Source organism: Chenopodium quinoa, unplaced genomic scaffold, assembly GCF_001683475.1.
Source record: "Chenopodium quinoa cultivar QQ74 unplaced genomic scaffold, ASM168347v1, whole genome shotgun sequence".
NCBI classification, from domain to species: Eukaryota; Viridiplantae; Streptophyta; class Magnoliopsida; order Caryophyllales; family Amaranthaceae; genus Chenopodium; species Chenopodium quinoa.
In genome coordinates this window covers 5,410,171-5,428,738 of record NW_018744878.1, presented here as the reverse complement: position 1 = coordinate 5,428,738, position 18,568 = coordinate 5,410,171, and the positions used below count along the sequence as shown (strand labels likewise).

Sequence of the window (18,568 nt, the reverse complement as noted above, 5' to 3'; positions counted from 1 at the left end):
ATGATTACATGTAAAAATTTAAAAATCAAGACCTTGTAAAACAAATTTATCAAAATTTATAAAACAAGACCCTGTATTACAATTAAAACAATACAATCAAATGTGAGTCATTGCATGAAATATACTCGCATAAATGAGAATTTTGACAAACAATCTTGTAAATAAAAGATAATTTCACCTTCTCCGAGCATTTAACAACACGATGGTCATAATAAAAAAGAACATTGAGTGCACTTTCAAATATAACAATCCTTAGACTAATATTTTTTGCAATGTCAAAAGCCATAAAGATTGAATTTCTTGCTACCATCTTTGCCAAAGATAATTCATTACTTTCCTACTGATGTAAAATTATCTCCGACGACTATCAATATTTTGGTATCTCAAAAGCCACAAGGATTGAAATTCGCAATACCAAGTTTGCAAAGATTCTTCAATATTTTCCTCATGACAATGTAAAATCATCCCATGCAATTGTAAATTGGAGCATTTGTGCCAAGATCATTTACTTGATGAAATACTAGTCAAAGTACGTACTTTTGGGTTGTGACTAAATCATATCATTAATATCATTAATCCAATAGTTTAGAGAGTGAGGTATAGCTCAAGTGGTTAAAATTTTCTTCCCAATTTCAAGTGATCCTAGAATTAACTTTCATCACTTGACGTTGTGGCTCTCTATACACCTAAAAAAAAAATATCCAATAGTTTAAAATTAGGTGTATCTACTTGGGCCTCATTAGAGTTTGGGCTGTAGGTTTTTGGTCTTATGGGCCATAGTAGTATAGTACTACTAGTCTATTAGTAACATTTCTGCAAGAACAGAGAATTAGGCAATAAGCACATTGCACATACAATGAAATAAATTTCAATTATATGAGATAAATTTCAGTTTAGTCACCTAAGTTGTTCATAAAGGGCTGATTAACAATAGGATAAATGAAAAGAGTTTGCTTAAAGAGCAAATATTTCGCTAAGGTCATCCAAGATTATCATATCATTCCCACTCTATAGTTGAAGGAGGCTTCGATGTTATGTCTAGAGTAACTCGGTTCACTCCTCGAACATTGTTGGTAATTTTACGGGACACCTGATCAAGGAATTCTGAATCAAAACGATACCTGAAAAATATTAAGCAACAACCATTAGTCAGTCGATATAAAGGCAATTGACTTACATAGCTTGAATCTACAAAAACAAAACGGTAAGATCAAGGACTATTTGATGTAGGTCAAATGACTCAAACTTCAACCTAAAGCTGGTGACAAGTATAGTTCATTTTTGCCACTGAATTGGAGGACTAAGGCCAAATTGTACGTTGTAAGTGTCGTGAACATTACATAACCACAACGAAACATCTAAAATCTGCTGTTTATTGTACATGTAGGAGCAATTTCTTTATGTTAGGAGGTTATTCCAACAAACCAAAGTTCTTCAGGAAAATAATGGTCCTTTTCACACGTACACAACATTCAAAAAGGTGTTCAATCAAGCATATTAATGAATTTGAGGACAAGAAGTTCTAAGAATGGTAGCAAACGTCAGAATTGTGCCCATGTGTGTTTTTTTCTAGAAACACAAAGAAGTTTACAGGATTTAAAACATGCAAAATGAACGATAGATGTTCAGTACTTACCAGTCTGCTGTCATCCCATCTTGACTTGTAACAGCTCGCAGGCTTACAACATGAGAATGCGTTCTTTGATCACCTTGAACTCCTACTGAAAGAATGCCCAAGAAAACAGCAAAAGCTTGCCAAATTTCATCATAAAGTCCAGCATCTTTGATTGATTGAATAAAAATCTCATCAACCTGAAGAGCAGAACATTTCATATCAACCTAGGCACATACACAAATTTAAACCATGAAAGGGAGTATCTGCTCACCTGTCTAAGAATTTCCAAATGATTTCCTTCTGTGACATCACCAAGCACACGCACAGCAAGTCCAGGTCCTGGAAATGGATGACGCTTCAAAAAGCCCTCGGGAATATTCAAGATCTTCCCCAATGCACGTACCTTCAAAGAAAACATGAAAAATAAAGAAATTATGATGTGAATTGGAAGAGAACACTATATTTCTCACATCAAGAGGTGTAAACACAAACCTCGTCCTTGAATAAAAGCTTTAGAGGTTCAATGAGCTTCAGCTTCATGTCCTTCGGAAGTCCACCAACATTATGATGACTCTTAATGGTATGGGAGTGATTTCTTCCACTTCCTGGAGGCGGGCAGGATTCAATAACATCTGGATATAAAGTTCCTTGTACTAAGTAAACAGGTTTATTCCCCAATTTTTTCTCTAGCTCCTGGGCAAATTCATCAAAAATACAGATGAATTCTTTTCCAATAATCTTTCTTTTGGTCTCAGGGTCTGCAACGCCCTTCAATTTGCTAAGAAACTGCTCCGATGCATCAACACAAGTGACAGGGAGATGAAGGTGTTCCTCAAAGGTATCCATCACACGTTCTCTCTCTTTGTACCTACGCAAACATTATACAAACTAATATCAAGGCTAAAAAAATACTGCTAGAATACATGGTGCCAGGATATATAACCTAATTCTAATTAGCCTTGTAACAGAAATTAGTGAAAAATCTCACCTTAACAAGCCATTGTCTACAAAAATACAATGAAGCCTGTCTCCTATCGCCTTATGAACAAGAGTAGCAGCGACAGTAGAATCCACACCACCCGATAAAGCACAAATAACATGATCATCAGCACCTACAGTTTCCTTGATAACTTTAATTTCTTCATTCAATACATCCTCCATATTCCAGTCTGCACTTACTCCACAAACATCAAAAAGAAAATACCGCAATGTCTTCATCCCTTGAGTCGAATGTGTAACCTATAGTATGTTCAACAACCTTGTTACTCACTACCAGGCACTTGACAACACTAAACCACAGAAAACTTTTTTTTTTTTTAAAAAAAAAAACACCCATTGACCAGCAAGTTAAGAACTCCCATTAATAGCTACCAAAAACTTAATTAGCCAACAACACCTCATTTCTTCCATTCAATACATTAATCAAACATTCTTCTCTAACAAAACCCGAAATCGGGCCCATGTAATTGCTTTTACAATGTCACATCATACAACAATACATGAAGTATAAGAAACTCGGCACAAACTATCAAAATCATTCTTCAAGTCATATTCCCCCAATTGAACTTTTTTTACCTATTACAGTACAATTAACTGAAATACACACAAAAGTTGCCAAATCATACTTTTAACACAGAGCATCTCACTACAGAGCAAAAGGCAAAACAAGATATAAAAATTACACCTTTGCATGATAAATCAAATTAACTTAATCATCAACAGCTTTATAACAAAGATCAATTAAACCAATTAATTAACAACAAATAATCAATTATACATTAAATTCAATTTTTTAATCAAATTTACCTCAGGATGATATTGAAGACCATAAAACTTTCTAGAGGGATTCTCAATAGCAGCAACAGCACCTTGCTGACTGACTGCAACAACCTTAAACCCATCAGGAAGTTTCGAAACCTCGTCACCGTGACTCATCCAAACATCCTGCTTATCCCCCTTAATCCTACTCCCAAAAAACGTACTATTCTCAGAAATCACCTCAATATTCATCTTTCCATATTCTTGTCTATCACCAACCTTAACCAAACCCCCAAGTTTCTGCACAATCAACTGTAATCCATAACAGATACCCAGAACATGAACGCCATTTGCTTCGACATATTCGACGAACCCGTCACAGAATACCGGCGCGTCAGGCGCGTGAACACTGTGGGGGCCACCGGAGAGGATGATTACACGTGGGTTTATGTCGATGATGGATTTGAGAGGGGAGGTGCCGGAGATGCAGAGAGAGAAAACGGAAAGTGACCGGATTCTTCGGGTGATGAGGTGGGTGTATTGGGAACCGAAATCCAAGATTAAAACTAAGTCGGATTTCACTTTCTGAGCATCCATAATTGATTATTGATTGATTGGATATTGAAGAGAAAATGAGGATTGAGAGGAGAGAGAAAGAGAGGGTTTAAGAAGGGAAGAAGGCGGGGGTTTGGAGGAAATGAAAGCAAGGATGAGATTTTAGGGTTTTAGAAAGTGATGGCGGGAACCCCGGGTTCACGGGGTCCATTGGTACTTGGAAAACGGCAATGAAATGAACTAATTCCGTTTCCTATTATTATCAATTTATCTATCTATCTATTTATCTATATATATATATATATATATATATATATATATATATATATATATATATTATACTAAAAGACAAGCGCCTCAATGTGAGGTTGACAAATGTCACTCTCTCATTAGCTTACTTAAGTATAAAATATATCTATATAATTATTGTTTACATATTCAAGCATAGTTATTTTTGTTAAACTTCAAACAATAAAAGCAAGTTTCTATACATGCATAAGATTTTCATGATTTCCTAACATAAATATTGGTTTAATTTTTTTATAATAAATATATAATTTCCAATACTACAAATAATACATAAAGTCTTTCCAATCTTAATTTATACTCAAGTTAAAGAATAATAACTAATTTGAAGCAATATGATTAAAGTGGCATAATTAAGAAAACAAATGTTTCGTATTTTGAAAGGCTAATATTGTTTTGTTTTTTTTTCAAGAAAATTAAATAAAATTGGTAGAATTTAGTTTGACGTCAATTATGAAATCAATACAAACATTTAAAAAAAATTAGATGTACAATAAAATATTGTGCACCTATTATAAAAGCTACCCTGTAATGAATGAAAGTTACTTATGCTTTATTGATAAAAGTTACCCAAAATAGTATACAAGTTATCCTAAATTCAATTCAAGTAATCGGATGAATACAAAAGTTTTTGACAAAGATACAAAATAGTATAAAAATTAAATGTCACTCTCTCATTGGCTTATCTTAAGTATAAAATATATCTATATAATTACTGTTTACATATTCAAGCATAGTTATTTTTGTTAAACTTCGAACAATAAAAGCAAGTTTCTATACATGCATAAGATTTTCATGATTTCCTAACATAAATATTGATTTAATTTTTTTTATAATAAATATATACTTTCCAATACTACAAATAATACATAAAGCCTTTCCAATCTTAATTTATACTCAAGTTAAAGAATAGTAACTAATTTGAAGCAATATGATTAAAGTGGCATAATTAAGAAAACAAATGTTTCGTATTTTGAAAGGCTAATATTGTTTTTTTTTTTAAGAAAATTAAATAAAATCGGTAGAATTTAGTTTGACATCAATTATGAAATCAATACAAACATTTAAAAAAAAAATCAGATGTACAATAAAATATTGTGCACCTATTATAAAAGCTACCTTGTAATGAATGAAAGTTACTTATGCTTTATTGATAAAAGTTACCCAAAATAGTCTACAAATTATCCTAAATTCAATTCAAGTAATCGGATAAATACAAAAGTTTTTGACAAAGATACAAAATAGTGTAAAAATTACTTTTATCGTTTGTTGTACTCCTTGACAAATACTGAATGCTGAGACGAAATGTTGTCTTGGAAAAAAATACATAATCTTGAACATAAATTTAATTTTAATCGGCCTTTCATTTTCTATGCAATGTCTTTTACAATGACCTTTTGTTTTTCTTGCATTAAAAAAAATTAAAAAAAAAAAAAAACTGAACCAATAACCAATCTAAACAAGAAGAATAAAAGTTAAATTGAATTAGACATTTGACGGAAAAGGGATAAATATAAAATGTATTATAACTATTACTCGTGTTTTAAATTGTAATATTCGTATTAACAATGCTATTACTTGAATTTTTTGTAGAAAAACTAACATTTTTATTTAAAAGCCGTGCATTGCTCATGTACTATACTAGATATACAACAATCATGTGCAATAATTTATGTTGTTTCAATTTATACATAATAATACTTTTAACTATAATAGTATGTGTATATCTATTCAAAAAATAAAAAATAATAGTATGTGTATATAATATAATATTTTATATAATATAAAAAAGTATATGTATATAATATAATATTTTATATAATATAAAAAAGTATATGTATATAATATAATATTTTATAACACGTGTCTTCCATACCAAGTGTTTGGTTGTTGGTGTAGTGGTGATTGAGACTACACTTGGTAGGGAGGACCTGTGTTCGCTCCTCTGCAACAACAATCGGAAGGGGGGTGGAACCTAATAGCCTAGAACAGATCCTCAAATCTGGATTAGCCCAAATGGTGAACCGGATAGAACACCCAAAACTCAATGCATATATGATGGGAATTAACTTATCCTTTATCTATCTTATACAAAACTCCAAAGTCTAATTTTTTTTTCAAAATATAATAATAATAACATTTGTAAATTTTTGTTAATATGAAAGATATAAACCTATCAAAATGTATATATAGTTAAATTGTTTAATAACTTATATCGAATACGTAGTTTTATATACTCCGTATATTTTATTTATATAAAATTATCAGTATCCATACCTATATACGAAGTATTTGTGTTGTATACTATATTTAATCAGCTGTTGGTTATATATATGACTATTATATAATATATAGTTTTTGGCACAATGCTTAACTTAGGAAAATATATGTTCTGGTAGGTCAAATATAAGATTATTATTTTGTCTATAGATTTAATGAGTGCGACGGGTAAATAAAACATGTATTTATTAGATTGATTGTAGCTACTGATGCGGATGGTATGATAAGAAAATTTTAGTTTTTTCTCAACGGGTGATATAAATAAATTAGTCCACTTCTTATATAGCTATGTGGAGTATTATTCAATTATTTTCAATTAATAAAAATAACATTATAAAAAAATTAAAAGAAATTCAAATAACATAAAATACTGTTCAAATTACGTTTCTTTAATTTATTATTATTTTTTTTATTGACCATTAATAACCAAGTCCTTTAATAGTAAAATAAATTACCTTTGTACTTATTTTTATTTTTCCTACAGGTTTAATAATTTGATTTATAAACCGTGCATCGCACGGGCACTATGCTAGTATATATATTAAAATTCATGGCAAGACATGATATTTTTCCATGTGTCAACAATTTTGCCATTTGGCATATGATGTGTCGTCGTCAAATCATACCATAACATTAATTATTGAAAAGCTCTATGCATGAACTTTCATGTATTAATGTTAAGTTTAATTGATAAACTCTTCATATGCATGACAATTTCCCTTGAATTGGACTGTAGCTCCTTAATAATTACATAACAATGAAGTTTGTAAGAAATTAAACATTCCTTCATTTTTATTTTGTGCATTAACTTATAAAATTGTAATCATAGAGTAAAAGTTTTTTGTGCATTATGGAGTAGTGTATATTTTGACATCAATTTTATAAAGATTTAATTTATCATATTTTTATGATTTTAATGTAAAAAAAAAATTATTCTTATAATCAAACCAACTCACACAAGCAACAAACTACTCAAGCTATCATATTAAATAAATAAAAATAAATATTAAAAAAAATCACCACTTAAGCTCTCAATGACAAACAAGTCAAAATATATATACTACGTAGTTCAATTAAAGTAATAAATTTATAATGACCCGGGGCATCGCCCGGGCCAATAACTAGTTTAAAATAAAAAAATACAGAGGAAGAAGAAAATTGGTTCAAAATCGGAGTATCGGACTAGACCATTTTGAATTAAATTGATACTCCTCTTTCGTTTCAATAATAATTGCAATAATTTAATCGACAAGCATATCAATGCTCAAAATTGATTTTAACACACGTAGTATATATAATAAATTATTGCGATTATTATGAAATAGAAGAAGTATTTTATTTTTTTGGAAACAAATTAGATTGGTACTAGAAACATTACTTGGTGTATAAGTTGACCCTAATATCAATTTGGTTCTATTTAGTCAGCCTTTTGCATGCTTTAATCTTTTTATACATATGATTCTTTATTAGAAAACACATTAAAATATACTCAATAAATATTAAAATTACGGTTTTTATTTTTTTATTATTTTTTTTAAAAAAGAACAATAACTACCTTAATAGGTTAAAATTTCGTACAAATTAATTTGACTCGATTTAACGTGTAGATGAGTAAATGGAGAAACGGGTAAAACTTCACTTTTAAAGTGTCTTTAGTAGAGATTGGTAGATTGAATCACAAGTTGAAATAATATACAATGTTTACGTCATGACTCATGAGGCTAAGGGCCTGTTCTCATTGACTGAAATGAGGTGAACTGAACTGAACTGAGCTGAATTGAACTGAAATGAATATTTTATAAAAGAAGGAAATTAGGAGCTGAACTGAACTAAACTGAGGTGAGCTGAGCTGAACTGAACTGGCCCTAAGCTTAGCTTAATTTAATGTAATTTTTCCCCTGAGATTATCTATTAATTATAGGTGCATCAACCTCAAATAATTATTCTAATTTCTTTATATTCATTGCTACTACTATTTTCTATTACTATGTTGATAGAATAATTAGGCAATAGGCATAGTTTGAGAATTACAAACCCCATAAACAAATGTGACGATATGTTTGAACTTGAAGCATTTTGTGGGTTTTTGGGCACATGCATTGAATTGGATTTAATTTTGCTTAATTTTCCGGAATACCTGGAGTGTATACATTATTGGGAAATTTCTGCAGAATTTGCTGCGGATTATTTATTTGATGGTATAATTCTACTATAGTCTTTCCTTCTGCATTTTTTATTCATGGTTTGCTTCATATAAATTGTACTTGGGTTTGCTAATGTAATTATATAGCACATTAGTTACTTTGTGTGTTATTTAATTTGTTGCTTTTATGAATATGTTGTTTGGTGAATGCGATTGGGAATCAAATTGAAATAGAATTCATCATTGCTTTAATTGATTCTACATTCTGTAGTTAGATTGTTTGTATGGTGGCAGTAATTCGCTGTTGGGGTGACCCAATCTATCAATTATATACGCGGGTGTACCTAGACCTAGATACAACAATGTTCGTTTGCTGATTCCGGGAAAAATGACTCATTTTTTAACAAAATAAATCATCTAGGCATGTGTGTGGCAGTGAAAACTTTGTAGATTAAACTTTAGAAGTATCAAGTAACTGTGTTAGCATATATATACACCTTTTGGTCTTACTGCTATAATTTGCTAATTGTAATGTATGATGGTATAAATTAGGATCAATATGTGTTATTAAAGCTGGTATCTTTGGGATGAACTAAAGTGGATCTTATGTAGTTTTATGGTAGTTCTTGTAGCAGATTATTTCCCGGGGAAAAGGGGGGGGGGGGGTTAATGGTGTTCTTCCTCTAGAATGTGGTGTGTGTGTTCTGGAGGCTTGAACACAGCCTCGTCTGTCAAACCAGCAGATTGAACAAGACAATGTTTTTCCTGATACGCGTGTATGATGATGGATGTAAACATATTCTTTTGAACTTTCTGAATGACTTATTCTAGATTTTGTATATCGATTTAGGAGTTAACTAGCTATCCTGTTCAATGTTTGCGTGTGGGAAATGTAACTATGATTGCTACCTTCTAATGTCCCTTTAAGGGCAAAACTAGTTTTTATATTAATATTAATTAAGTTCTTGATGTGCTCTATCCCACTTTTGCCCAATATTATATCACTTTAATGCCATTTTCAAATGTAGAATCACCAAGTTTGCCATGCTTGAAGTGTTCTGCTGCCTTGTTTTTTCCCCATTTTTAAAGCCGTAATGGCGGCTTTTTAGTCCCTTGACACGCTAAATTTGAAACGGCCAAACCATTCAAGATCAAATCCAATATATGTCACTTTCAGTTGATGATTAAGCATGTTGTACGCGGCGAGGCGTGCAACTCTATGTCAGATTGTCAACTGCAGGAAAGAGGGGATTTTGAGTGGTATCTAGTATATCTTATAAAAAGCTATTTTATCAAAGCCTCAGCTCATAACCCACATTTTCTGAACTGTTGAGACATTTGAGTCTCAAAGTATATGTTTTTTGGTTTATCTTGTTGTAAATATATTGTTAACCAACTATCAATTTGTTGTTTATCTTGAGTTTTAACTGCATTCTTGATTGCTCCTGCAATTATTCTTGTTATCCTTTGATTATCAGTTCATAAAAGATGACGGGTATTGACATTGAGTCTCAGCAGACTAATCCTCCAAAGGGCACAGACAAAGAACAAAAGAGTGAAAAGGTGCCATTGTTGCAAGATCATCCTTTGATTATAACAAAGGATGATGCAAACACAGCTTCATATTTAAGTGGAGTATTTAATTTGTCATGCACTATTGTTGGTGCCGGTATTATGAGCTTACCAGCTGCCATGAAAGTACTTGGTATTATCCCAGGGATTCTTTTGATTTTAGTTTCTGGATTTTTGACAAAGTACTCCGTTGAGATATTGCTTCGCTATAGCGAAAAAGAAGGATCATATACCTATGGGCAGCTCATGTATGATGCCTTTGGAAGGATTGGAGAGATTTTTTTTCAAATTAGTGTTATCATCAACAATACTGGCATTACCATAATCTATTTGATAATAATTGGTATAAGTCCATTGTCCTTGGCCTTATGCAATTTTTTTGGTTCATATTTTGACTTTATAGTTGCTGTGTATAGGTGCAAGATGCCTATCTATTAGTTGTCTGATATTTTTTCATGTTTGAATTTGTAAGCCGATGTGATTTCTGGGTCAACTACAAGTGGTATTCACCATTCTGGTATTTTAGAAGAGTGGTTCGGAGAACAATGGTGGACAGGGCGCGCCTTTGTGCTGATTTTCCTGACTGCTTTTGCATTAATTCCTACAGCATGGATTAAGAGCATGGGTTAGTGCTTTTGCAATACTCTCTTATCTACTCAATGTCATCATCTGGTATATACTCTGAAGTTTTCGCTCATTGATGCATATACATGCTTTTTCTATGGCTGTAGAGGCTCTGCAATACACTTCAGCAATTGCAGTAGGGTTGGCGGTGCTCTTCATTCTTATTGTTATCGAAATCACATGCTACAAGCTGGCAATGGGAACAATAAAGCAACCATCACTCTTTCCTCGCATAAATGATTTTGCATCCTTTTGGAATCTATTCACTGCAGTTCCTGTGCTTGTTTGTGCATACCTTTGCCACTACAATGGTAAAATCTTAAAGCCTTTTTCGGTGTCAGTTTTGCACTTTCAAAAAGTCATTTGTTATACTGATGCATCCTCTGGACTTCAGTGGGTATTACAGCTTAGATTTTAGTCCCCTAAGTAAAAGTTGATATTATATTGCCTGTCGAAAAATTAATTCTGAGCTCTGAGTTTTAATGATCTGAGAATTACTTTTATTTGTTGATGAATTTTCATGCATGTCCATTTACCCTTGAAAATGAGGCTAAATTCATGTAATACCCATTTTTATACTGAAATTCTGTGTGTGGCTCCTTTTGTAGTGCATACGATACGGAATGAGCTACAAGATCCATCTCAGATGCCTGGGGTGGTGAAGTCTTCTCTTTCTGTATGCAGTACAATCTACATAATGACAGGGTTATTTGGATTTCTTCTCTTTGGAGATTCAACTGCTTCTGACGTGCTCTCCAACTTCGACTCTGATCTTGGTATCCCATATAGCTCAGTCTTAAATGCTATGGTCCGTCTCAGCTATGCAGCCCACATTGTTCTTGTATTTCCAGTTGTCTTCTATGCTCTCAGGCTTAACTTTTATGGCCTTGTATACAACTCAGCCATTCCACTGACTTCAGATACTCGAAAATCTGCATTTGCCATCATCACACTGATTTTAATACTTGTCATCCTGCTGGGAGCTATTTTTATTCCCAGTATTTGGGTAGCTTTTCAGTTTACTGGGGCAACAGCTGGAGCCTTGATCTTGTTCATATTTCCTGCTTCAATTGTTCTGAGGTTAGTAATCTTTGTATGTTTTATTATGTTAGTTTACATGTGTTTCTTGATCTAATTAAGCATAAGCATATTCACCTCATTTGGAATAATGATGCTAGATTGCTAAGTCTGAACTTTTTCGAAGATTACTTGTGAAGTTTTTGTCACTGATGACAATTGTGGAACATTTTCAAATGTTTTCTCCTCATATGCAGCAAATTTGGTTGATTTATTTGAAAAGTTGTTTATTTATCTATTCTGTTTTTCCCAAGAATTTTATTCTAAAAAAATAGAATGATCATTGTGGAACGATTTGTTTCCATGGTTTAACTAGTCTTGTAGGCAATAATACAGTATGAATTATGAACAAATCATAATTTTTTTTGAAAGAGAACAAATCATAATTTTGATTATTTCCATTGATCTTTATCTGTTTGTGTGGCTATTTCCAGGGATCATCTCGGAATTTCAACTAGGAGAGACAAGATTATTTCCTGGGGTTTGATCATTCTTGCTGTATTTTCGGATCTGGTGGCTATATACAGCAATACGGTTTCCTTACTTTGAAATTTTTGTTTCCTTTTAGTTCTATTTTATTTGTGCTGCTCCTCAAAATGGTGCTTTGCCTTATTTCAATTTTTAATAGGAAATGGGAAAGCCCGCAGTTTTTTTTCCATATCTGTAGCATTTGCTCCAATGGGTTAAAACTCCAATAACTGTACTTTGTGTATGTAGCAGAAAAGTGTTCAAAATACTGTCAAGTGTTCATTACTGGTAATTATTTTTCTAACTGTAAACGATTGTATTGTCTTGGGAGGGTTACCTTGGGTACTTAAAAACTGTAGTGCTGGCATGAGAAGTAATCAAAGGTGTTGACACAAGGCCTGTTCTTCCTTTAATTCTCAACGTGCTAACTATACTGTAGTGCCGGCAGGAGAAGCAATAAAAGATGTTGAAAATTTTCCCTGCTACTGTATTCTGTCTTCATCTTTTTTTTTTTTCCTACCGATTCCATATTCATGATTTTACAAGCAACTAAATTCAATCCGAGTATATTTTAGCTTCTTTCTTTGCTGATCTTGACATTCATGTTAGGAGATTAATAGATAATTTCTTCTGACTCTGACTGTTAGCATATTTCAGAAGTTAGAACTAATTTTTTTTTCATTCATATTCTTGGTTTTTATAATTCTAGATTTTCATTGATTCTTTAATTTAGTTTCTAAATTTTGTATTCTCATAAGCAACAGGATGACTTTTGTTCAGGACATTGAAAGTAGCTTTGTAAAGGGTAGCTCGATTGTCTTAAAAGATGAAAAAGTTCCTTTATTGGCTCACAAGAGAGCCTCTTTTGGTAGTTCTGTTTTTAATTTGTCATGCACCATTGTGGGTGCTGGAATCATGAGCTTGCCTGCTGCTATCAAAGTATTAGGTGTTATTCCTGGTGTTATTTTGATTATAATTGGGGGATTTTTGACTGAGGCCTCAATTGAGTTCTTGATTCGGTTCAGTGATGCATCTTGTTCATTTTCTTATTCTTCTGTCATGGAAGATGCATTTGGTAAAATTGGCAAGTTCTTAGTGCAGCTGTGTGTTGTAATCAACAATATCGGCACTTGCATCATTTACTTGATCATAATCGGTAAGATTAACCACAAAGTATGTTTCATTAATGAAATTGTAGGATTATAGCATGTCTGAGTCTGATCACTTGTTTGGTTAATGTCTTAATTAAGAGGATGTGCTCTCTGGATCAACTACTTCAAGTGGGGTTCATCACCCAGGTGTATTAGAAGATGAGTTTGGACAACAATGGTGGACCGGGCGTGCATTTGTGCTGTTCGTCCTAACCCTATTTGCATTCATGCCTTTGATATGGTGTAAGCGTATAGGTGAGTAATGTCTTGTTCTTACATAATCAACTATAGGGTTTTAAGCTGAATTTAGCAATATACCTTTCTAGTAACTATATTTATGAATTGTGACCATGAAATTGATGAAATAAATTGAAGATTGGCAGATTGCATTATTCTTTGTTATGATGGTTGCAGATTCATTAAGATACACTTCAGCTGTAGCAGTTGCACTTGCAGTGCTCTTTATAGTCGTTGTCATTGCAATCACAGCTTTCAAGCTAGTCGAGGGAACTATACAAGAGCCTGCATGGTTTCCAGTTATTAAGAGCTTTGAATCGTTTTGGAATCTCTTCACTGCTGTACCTGTTCTTGTTTGTGCATACCTTTGCCACTTCAATGGTAAGAAAATCTGTCTTTGCAGTTCATCCGATACAAAAACTGTATTCTAAATTTTTCATTGGTCTATTATACCCACTTTTCATGTCTTAAAAACTGTTTACTTATTGAATTTGAATTGGCAAAATGATCCTCTGATATTCAGATATCTGTCTTTGCAGTTCATCCGATACAAAATGAACTGAAAGATCCAAGCCAGATGCAAGCAGTAGTTAGGACTTCCCTTTCACTCTCTGGAATAGTGTACCTTCTAACAGGCTTATTTGGGTTCTTGCTCTTTGCAAACTCCACTGCTTCCGATATTCTCTCCAACTTTGACACTGACCTTGGAGTACCCTATAGCTCGTTGCTGAACAACATTGTCCGTGTTAGCTATGCGGGTCATATCATACTTGTCTTCCCTGTTATCTTCTATTCCCTAAGACTTAATTTTGATGGCCTAATGTTTCGTCATGCAAGGCCCCTGGCGACAGAGAATTGGAGATTCGTGTTTGTCACGTTCATATTGATGTCTGTGATCTTGTATGGAGCTATATTCATCCCTAGTATCTGGCAGGCCTTTGAATTTACTGGAGCCTCTTCTGGATCTTTGCTCCTATTTATATTTCCTGCTTCCATTGTCCTCAAGTACGTGATCTTCATTATGTTGCTGATGTTTTCGATTATAAATAATTTATCACGTAACTCTGATTTTGATGGTCAAGACCTGTGAACTGTGATAAATCTGTTACAAGCCAAGTATCCTTACCAATTCCTCTAACAAGCCAGGATTAGAAGTAACAAGGCACTGGTTCACCTGATTAGTCTAACAAGCCGTGTGCATGTGGCATTACAGGCTTACAGCAGTACCATAACAATCTCTAATAATTATTTCATAATGAAAGAAAGATCATTGAACCTCGGGTGACCCTCATGGAATTTGCTTCTCTTTTGTTGTTTCAGGGACCGTCATGGTATAGCAACGACGAAGGACACAATCTTAGCATTCTTCTTGATCCTTGTTGCTGTGTTAGCGGATGTGATTGCCATTTACAGCAACGTGAGATCTTTGATCCCAACGCCTTCATGATCATGCCTAGTCCTGGACCAACATAGTTTTTTCTCATAGAAAAAAGGGGCATTCGATTATATCTGCCAGGGTTCACAATTTACAATAGGATCATGTCTGTAATTTGACTGATGTAAGAAAAATTGATGGCAACGCACAATTTTGAATATACCATCGAAGTATTGAACTATACTGCACATAACTACTTCAGAAAGTGCATATCTATGAAACTACTATTTAAAACTTTTTGAAGTTGAACAAAAAGTTAAATGTATGAGATGTCACTCACGTATTCCAAACAACTCAATTTAGTTTAGTTCCTAAATTAATCTCTTGTTATCCTACCATTCAATTGTTCGTATACCAGGTAAATATAGAAACTCTAGTTAGAGTGGTTACCTTACTTTGTAATCTCTCACACAAGCTAGCACATCGTGTATTCATGTCACCATGTGTGTGACAAGTATGACAACCATATAGATCTCATACATAGATATAGTCAATAGTTTACATGTAAGATCATATGCACTAATGTTGTAATGCCTACATGTTCTCATCGTGAACCGGGGCACCACCATATCGATCTCATTCACCGATACATATTCAATGGATTACATCTTAGATCATATGCACTAATGTTGTAATACACCTACATATTCACATCGTGAACTCGGGAGTGCACCGGTAGGAGGTAGGACAATGTACACTGATAAAAACTATTTGCATGTGGCTTCCCATCCATCCATCATCCAACCACGACAACAACTATCCATCCACCTCACACAGGCACACGTGAAGTTGATAATGATGTTTCATGTGATACAAGGTCTTTTTCAAACATACAATTAAAAACCAATGAATATTGCTGACATGACGGACACTGCCCAAATTCAATATGCCTTACCCTAAGGGACGATATCATCCCAAGGATTTAAATGGAATCATCTTCATATTTTTGCTCATGTCAATCAAATTTTCTTGTGATCACTAATGTCGAGGCTCTATAACCCCTAAAAATGAAGGTACGTTTAAAATGGGTTATCGGTTCGAATCTCCCCCGCAAACAACATACCCACCCAAATTGATACTTGACCGCAATTTTAAGCCCAAACCGATGGCCCAGAAGCCCAAATGCCTTCTTATTTTTTATTTATTTTTTTTTTTTTTTGAAAAAGTAAAAATTCCAAACATGGTTGCCTAAACCTCCATCTACCCATTCTACCACACTCTCTTCTCACTTTCTCTCTCCTCTTTTTCATCTTCCAAATTTGTCACTGTGATTTCAATTTCTGCAACTTCAAGCTCAACAATGGCGGAAAATGAAGTGAGTAAGGAACAACAAGCCCAACCTGACGAACTTTCCGATGCTCTTGACGATCAATGGTGTTTCCACTATGATCAAATCCGAGCTTCAGGTTCATTTTTTCCCTCTTTTTTATTTCTCATTTATTTTTCTGTTTTAATATTTAGCATTAAAACATCAGTAGTTTATAAAAAAAGTTGTAGAATTACTAAATACTTGTTAATCTAGGGTTTATCTAATTCTCGAGAAATTGATTTGAATTGATGATTGGAAATTAGTTTATTGGTTGATGAAGTTCGTATAATGGTGGTGATATTCGTATTGTGATGGATTGGTGGTGATTGCGCGCAAGTAATTTCTGGAATTGTTGATTATTTTTTGGCAATATTGTTGTAATTTATAAGTCTTGTTGTTGCTGTAATATATTAAATTGAGCAAATTATTGAATTTGATATGATTTGGTTTGTTGATTGGGTGTCTGTTGGATGCATTTGAGAAGAAATTTGCATTGTTAGATCTCATTCATCTCATCAATGGCCTGTGGATTAGGAAGTGAGGCAGTATAATGGCTTATTTTCGAGACTTATCCATATCGAATTTCTTCTCTTGAACCAACATGAAGTTGTATTGATACTATGATACTACCTCTAATCAATCAATCAAAGCCATAATCCAAGTGGGGTCGGCTGACATGAACCAAATTTGATTATTCCGTGTAGTCATCGACATAAATCTTCCTCTTCCATTTCTTACTTGATACTACTACCTCTAATCTCTATGATAATTAAGGGGGCCGATTCTTTTAGATTTCAACTATTGGTTTTGATCTTGTATCATAGTTAAGGTAGCATTTATGATATGAATCATATGATACTAATTTGATGTTGATCTAAATTATGCTGGCTTATATTAGTACGCCGTACTTGTTATTATGAAGTATAATCATGTTTTCCATAAACTGAGTTAATAGTTGGGATATTTTTGTTTTTGCCTAAGAATATTTGTAAATGGTGCTTAACGTCTATAGTTCAAAAACTGTTCTGATGGCTTAGGGATCAAACAACCTACTTGAACTTTTGGAGAAGATGAATCTTAAGGTTGCAGAAGAGTATAACAATTATGGCGACGTTGCTTCTGGGTTGAGGGTGTTTGTGGAACAATTGAAGCACAAGGGTGGTAATTTTGAGGGGTACATTCAGCAGATCGATGCTATAGATCAACAAGTGACAGAATTTGAAGCTGTAATTTCAATGCTTGACCAATATGTCTCTATGTTGGAAAAGAAAGTGCAATCTGCATATCAGGTTCCGCCATCGTAGTTACCAGGTTCCACTTCCACCATCGTAGTTACCAGGTTCCACTTCCACCATCGTAGTTACCAGGTTCCACTTCCACCATCGTAGTTACCAGGTTCCACTTCCACCATCATAGTTATGGAGTATATCGATATTTTGTCAACCATTTGCTGACTTGTGTAAAAAATTTTGAGTATTCAAACTCTATGCTTATTTGTTTAGTAATTTTCATTTTTAAATCTAGTATAAATGTGAAATTATATTTGTTTTGTGTGAGATAATGCTTCTGCATTAATCTCAGTTTTGTAGTATGAAACTCATCAAATGGAATTGAACATGCTACTGTGAATATGAATGTAATTGATATGCAATCACAATTTCAGTTGTTTCCAAACTCTTTTTTTGTTTGATATTCTATTTGTTTTAAATTTTTTTTCCTGATTTAACTTTATCGTGAGACAATTGTTTAAAATGAAAGAACTTTTAAAAACAGAGGGTGTGTAATATATTTTTAAATCATTTGTATGATGCTGGTGAAGTTGGTGCTCTGATGCTCTCGGTTCTGGGTTTGGGGCCAGAAATATTCACTAGTAAAGGTTTTTTTTTTTTTTTTTTTTTTTTTTTTTTTTTTTTTTTTTTAATAAAAATAATATTCACTAGTAGAGTACTTAAATTATATGGAGTAATTAAATACAGAGTAGTATAATTTTTTGATGTTTTTTTTAGAAATACATATTATATCAGATAATTTTCAATTA

The 18,568-nt window shown here is 33.1% G+C and overlaps 3 protein-coding genes and 1 pseudogene across 3 annotated transcripts; 3 read left to right on the top strand and 1 right to left on the bottom strand.

Moving 5' to 3' along the window:
- Nucleotides 1-845: 845 nt before the first annotated feature.
- On the bottom strand, nt 846-4,149 carry LOC110705746 (GMP synthase [glutamine-hydrolyzing]-like). The gene is made up of 6 exons (XM_021883668.1): nt 3,422-4,149; nt 2,604-2,854; nt 2,108-2,483; nt 1,887-2,018; nt 1,637-1,812; nt 846-1,121 (listed from the first exon to the last, which is right to left on the bottom strand). The coding sequence occupies exons 1-6, from the start codon at nt 3,968-3,970 to the stop codon at nt 998-1,000; spliced, it is 1,608 nt and encodes a 535-aa protein (XP_021739360.1). The 5' UTR covers nt 3,971-4,149; the 3' UTR covers nt 846-997.
- A 5,433-nt stretch (nt 4,150-9,582) lies between these two features.
- LOC110705744 (amino acid transporter AVT6B-like) lies at nt 9,583-12,709 on the top strand. The gene is made up of 5 exons (XM_021883666.1): nt 9,583-10,572; nt 10,702-10,854; nt 10,961-11,164; nt 11,462-11,933; nt 12,365-12,709. Exons 1-5 carry the CDS (start codon nt 10,146-10,148, stop codon nt 12,477-12,479), a joined length of 1,371 nt encoding a protein of 456 aa, XP_021739358.1. The 5' UTR covers nt 9,583-10,145; the 3' UTR covers nt 12,480-12,709.
- Nucleotides 12,710-12,977: 268 nt separating this feature from the next.
- LOC110705745 (amino acid transporter AVT6A-like) lies at nt 12,978-15,651 on the top strand. Its single transcript, XM_021883667.1, has 5 exons — nt 12,978-13,554; nt 13,649-13,804; nt 13,964-14,167; nt 14,326-14,791; nt 15,107-15,651. Exons 1-5 carry the CDS (start codon nt 13,164-13,166, stop codon nt 15,231-15,233), a joined length of 1,344 nt encoding a protein of 447 aa, XP_021739359.1. The 5' UTR covers nt 12,978-13,163; the 3' UTR covers nt 15,234-15,651.
- A 666-nt stretch (nt 15,652-16,317) lies between these two features.
- On the top strand, nt 16,318-18,445 carry LOC110705742 (annotated as a pseudogene).
- Nucleotides 18,446-18,568: the final 123 nt, after the last annotated feature.